Source organism: Gadus morhua, chromosome 4, assembly GCF_902167405.1.
Source record: "Gadus morhua chromosome 4, gadMor3.0, whole genome shotgun sequence".
Taxonomy (NCBI): Eukaryota; Metazoa; Chordata; class Actinopteri; order Gadiformes; family Gadidae; genus Gadus; species Gadus morhua.
This window is the reverse complement of record NC_044051.1, coordinates 37913877-37918876: the sequence shown is the minus strand read 5'-3', so window position 1 is coordinate 37918876 and position 5000 is coordinate 37913877. Positions and strand designations below refer to the sequence as shown.

At 51.3% G+C, this 5000-nt stretch overlaps 1 protein-coding gene across 1 annotated transcript in view; it reads left to right on the top strand.

Moving 5' to 3' along the window:
* Positions 1–5000, top strand: part of LOC115541916 (rho GTPase-activating protein 6) — a 76128-nt gene that overhangs the window by 66392 nt on the left and 4736 nt on the right. Inside the window, exons 8-10 of the mRNA XM_030353848.1 lie at positions 564–714; positions 1496–1644; positions 3341–3520. Of these exons, the coding sequence (XP_030209708.1) occupies positions 564–714; positions 1496–1644; positions 3341–3520 (480 nt within the window). The remainder of the gene's footprint in view (positions 1–563; positions 715–1495; positions 1645–3340; positions 3521–5000) is intronic.

Genomic DNA, 5000 nt, shown 5'->3' with positions numbered 1-5000 from the left:
TCGTTCTGGAAGGACGCGGCTTTCCTTCGTTCTCCTTCGTTCCTTTTTTTTTTTTTCGCGTTTTGCTTTATCGGAAAATAAACGTCGGATCGGATTCGTTGTTTCGCGTGTCGTCTCGGATGGAGAACCTAAACGAGTGTGAACTTGTGAATCTAATCAGTGATGTATTTAATCAGTTCCCTCCCTCCCTCTCCCTCCCCCTCCCTATCTCTCTCTCTCTCTCCCCCTCTTTGGGCGTCTCTCGGCCTGCTCCCTCCCTCCCTCCCTCCCACTCCCCACACACTCCCCCTCTTCGAGTGTCTCTCGCTCCTCTCTCTCTATCCCCCTCTCCGACTGTCTCTCGCCCCTCTCTCTCTCTCCCCGTCTCCGACTGTCTCTCACCCCTCTCTCTCTCCCCCTCTTCGAGTGTCTCTCGCCCCTCTCTCTCTCTCTCCCCCTCTCCGAGTGTCTCTCGCCCCTTTCTCTCTATCCCCCTCTCTGTGTGTCTCCCGCCGCTCTCTCTCTTTCTCTCTCTCTCTCTCTCTCCCCCTCTCTCTCCCTCTCCCTGGGTGTCTCTCGCCCAGCTGCGGGAGGAGTTTGACCGGGGCGTGGACGTGCCGCTGGACGAGGAGTACAGCGTCCACGACGTGGCCGCGCTCCTCAAGGAGTTCCTCCGTGACCTCCCGGACCCCCTGCTCACCAAGGAGCTGTACACCTCCTTCATCAACACCATGAGTCAGTACACACCTCCTCCTTCCTCCTCGTCCTCCTCCCTCCTCCTCTTCGTCATAAAGACAAACCCCCTTTCACCTCCTCCTTCTCTCTTCCTCATCCTCCTTTCTCCTCTGTCCTTCCGTCTTCTTCCATTTCTTCTCTTCTATCTCCTCTCAGTCTCCTTCCTCTCCTATTTCTCTCTCTCTCTCTCTTCATCATCATCATCATCATCCTCATCTTCCAACTGTGGTCATTGTCGTCTTCTGCATGAATACACGCCTCCTTTAACCTCTCTCCTTTTCTTTCTCCTTCTCCTGTTCCTCCTCTTCCTCGTCCTCTTTGAGTTCTTCCCCCTAAACCTCCTCATTCCCATTCTCCCACATTCTCCTCCTACCTCTCTCCCTCTTATTCTTTTTTCTTCTCCTCTTCCCTCTCCTCTTCTTCCTCCTCCTCTTCCCTCCTCCTCTTGCTGCTCTTCCTCCTCCTCATCTTCAAATACCATCCTCCATGTTGGCAGTTTGATTCCAGAAGAGGTTTCTCTTCATTGTAGGATTTAAGTGGAAAGAGCTTCTTTAGACTTTGCTTTAAATAACTCTGTATGTTCCTGCATGTTCTTCTTCTTCTTCTTCTTCTTCTTCTTCTTCTTCTTCTTCTTCTCCTCCTCCTCCTCCTCCTCCTCCTCCTCCTTCTTCTTCTTCTTCTTCTTCTTCTTCTTCTTCTTCTTCTTCTTCTTCTTCTTCTTCTTCTTCTTCTTCTTCTCTAACTTCTTCTCCTTCGTCTTCTTCTTCTTCTTCTGCTATAGTGTTGGAGCAGGATGAGAAGCAGTCGGTCACCCAGCTTCTGGTGTACCTCCTCCCAGCATGCAACAGCGACACGCTCCACCGCCTGCTGGAGTTCCTGTCCACCGTGGCCGACCACGCCCACGACCAGCCGGACAAGGACGGACAGGAGGTGGGTGGCTAGGCTAGGCTAGGCTAGGCTACATTGGTGGACAGGAGGTGGGGGAACTAGGCTAGGCTACATTGGTGGGCTCAATGCTCTTTCTAGCAGCAAATAGCATCTGTTAGCGTACATATCAACGAGTACAATGCTAGCCATTTACGGCCCATCAGGGAGTGTGTGGTAGTTGATGATGTAAATGGCCAATCAGGGAACGTGTGGTAGTTGACGACGTAACGGGGACAATCAGGGACTGGGTGGTAGTTGATGACCTAGGCTAGGCTAGACTAGGCTACATTCGTGGGCCAATTGCTGTTTCTAGCCCCAAATGGCATCTGTTATCATAGCTATTCACGAGTACAATGCTAACCGTTTACGGATGTACAATTCCTGAGCCAAGATGGCCACCTTAGGGTCGTCGGCATGGTGACACCACAACGCCATTGATTCTTTCGTATCAGCTCCGCTGATAGCCATTTAAGGGCTGCGGTTCGGAGCCAAGATGGCCTCCGACCTCCTGAAGCCAGTGAACTGGTCATTAAGTCGGCGCAGGCATGTTAACCCACGTCTGACTCTTTTAACGGGCGGAGGTGTGGCAATAATCACCAGAGTGAGAAGTGCCTCGCTGGAATTCCGTTTGGTCGGAATATTCGTTCACACCTCGACGCCCGCGGGGGTGAGGTCACACGGGGGGGCAGGGCTGCGATGCGATTGGCTCCCGTGAATTTGTCTCAGACCCGTTCAACCCGTGTGTCCGTGTGTCCGTCTGTCCGGCTCTGATCGGATCACATGTGTTTCTAACTGCTGGATGTGGGGCAGTGAGAGGGAGAGAGGGGAGAGAGGGAGAGAAAGAGGGGGGGAGAGGGAGAGAGAGAGAGAGAGAGAGAGAGAGAGAGAGAGAGAGAGAGAGAGAGAGAGAGGGAGAGAGAGAGAGAGAGAGAGAGAGAGAGAGAGAGAGAGAGAGAGAGAGAGAGGGAGAGGGAGAGAGAGAGTGCGTACTTAGTTTCAGGGGGCACATTGCTGGGGATTGCTAAGCTCAGGAGGTAGAGCGCGTTGTCTTTTAAGCGGAAGGTTGCTAGTTCGATCCCCGGCCCCTCGAGTGTCGAGGGGTCCCTGAGCAAGGCAACTCACCCTAACAGCTCCCGAGGAGCTGGCTGTTGCATTGCGTGGTCGACAACATACAATAAGTTGTCAAGAAATTCAATTTTTAGGACCGCACGCATTTTTCAGTACTTTTTTTTTCCCAGGGGTTACAAATCTGCACATCAAAGGCGATGTAGGCTTGGTAATAAACATTTAAAATACCGGCATGTCTGACAACAAAGCCAGATGAACGTTAGAATGTTTACTTACAAAGTATCCTTTAGGCTACTCTTGGCGGGCCCTGGTCCAGCAGTAATACGCGTCGTCAGGATTTTTCAACGACTTTGAATCAGCAGTCATGGGTCGAGCCTTAGAGGCTCGATCACTTCCAGAATTTTGCGAGATATGCCAGCTGAACTCATGTCTTCAGCCGCAAAACAACACCCGCTGCCTCGGTGAATACATCGAATGCAGACGGCTACAAGCTCATGTTTTGTCTGGTCGACAGGGAGCTCGTTCCACCCCTTGCGGTTGCCAGAACACACGCGTTGTGACCTTGACGACGGAATAAGACCCCCTGTGTCTCCCCCCTCTCTCTCTCTCTCTCTCTCCCCCGGGTGCTCAGATGACGGGCAACAAGATGACGCCTCTCAACCTGGCCACCATCTTCGGTCCCAACCTGCTGCACAAGCAGAAGAACTCGGACAAGGAGTTCAGCGTGCAGAGCTCGGCCCGGGCCGAGGAGAGCACCGCCGTGATCAGCGTGCTGCAGCGCATGATCTGCAGCTACCAGCAGCTCTTCATGGTGAGGGGGGGGGGGGGGGGGGGGGTCTGCAGCTACCAGCAGCTCTTCATGGTGAGGGGGGGGGGGGGGGGGGGTCAGCAGCATGTGTGTGAGTGTGGGGTTGGGGTTGGGGGGGCCGTGTGTCTGTGTGTGTGTGTGTGTGTGTGAGTGTGTGTGTGAGTATGTGTGTCTGATTAGTGGCTATCTTGTCAGCACCTCTTCAAGGTTAGTGTATGTGTGTATGTGTGTTTGTGTTTGTGTGTGTGTGTGTCTTCTTATGTGTTTGTCTATGTGTGTGTGTGTACTGTGTTTGTTTTCCGCTACCTATACGTATTGTCTTCTTCCTTTCTCCCTTCCTTGTTCCTACTTCCTTTTCAATCCGCCACTATAGTAACTCTATCAGTACACACACACAAACACACACACAGACACACACACACACACACACAACCTCAATGTTAAAGAAACGCTGATTCAAGCCTATTAATTTCCGAATTCCGATGCAAGTCCACCGCACCACAGTGCATCATGCATGTTCACAAAAAACCCAAACCTTGCCTGCTTGCCTTGCAAATCAAAGTTTTTCGAAATATTTCCTTTACCTTCTGCCTTAGCTGTGGATGTTATTGAACTAGAAGTTGAACTTGTTCTGAACATCTCGCGCTGCCATTGCCGAATGTCACTTCTGAGACAAATTCATGATCCCTTTTAAATTCCTTATTGTGGTAGGCTACGCTGACTCGCTGTTTTAAAATACAACTATGTATATTTTTTATTTGTTTGGTTGAACCACCACCCGCCCAAATTTAATTAAAATATTATTTCTTTGTCACGTCAACATGGCTGCAACCGCCAACCGCGCATCTCTAACGCACACACACACACACACCCTCTGTGCATTCTTGTGTTTAGGTGGTGTAAGATAATCCTGTGTCTGAACAAGTGGAAACGAGGTTCTGATAGGGAGGGAGGGGGGAGACGAGAGACAGAACAAGAGAGAGGGAGGGGAGAGGGAAAGAGATGGAGGGAGGGAGGGGGAAGACGAGAGAGAGAGAGAGAGAGAGAGAGAGAGAGAGAGAGAGAGAGAGAGAGAGAGAGAGAGAGAGAGAGAGAGAGAGAGAGAGAGGGACAGAGAGAGAGAGAGAGAGAGAGAGAGAGAGAGAAGAGAGAGAGAGAGAGAGAGAGAGAGAGAGAGATCAGGGTGGAGAAAGGGAGAGAGGTAGTTGACGATAGAGGGATGGTTAAAGGGATAGACAGAGGAAGAGAGTGAGATAAAGACCCGGAAAGAGATAGGGAGAGGGAGGGAGAGAGAGAGAGTGAGAGTAAGCCAGTGAGGAGAGAGGGAGAAAGAGAGGGAGAGCGAGAGAGAGGGAGAGAGAGAGAGAGAGAGAGAGAGAGAGAGAGAGAGAGAGAGAGAGAGAGAGAGAGAGAATGCAGTTTTTATCTCTGTTTTTGGACAAAGAGAGCAGAGGGTTTTTGCGAGGAGCCTGAGATTGATGAC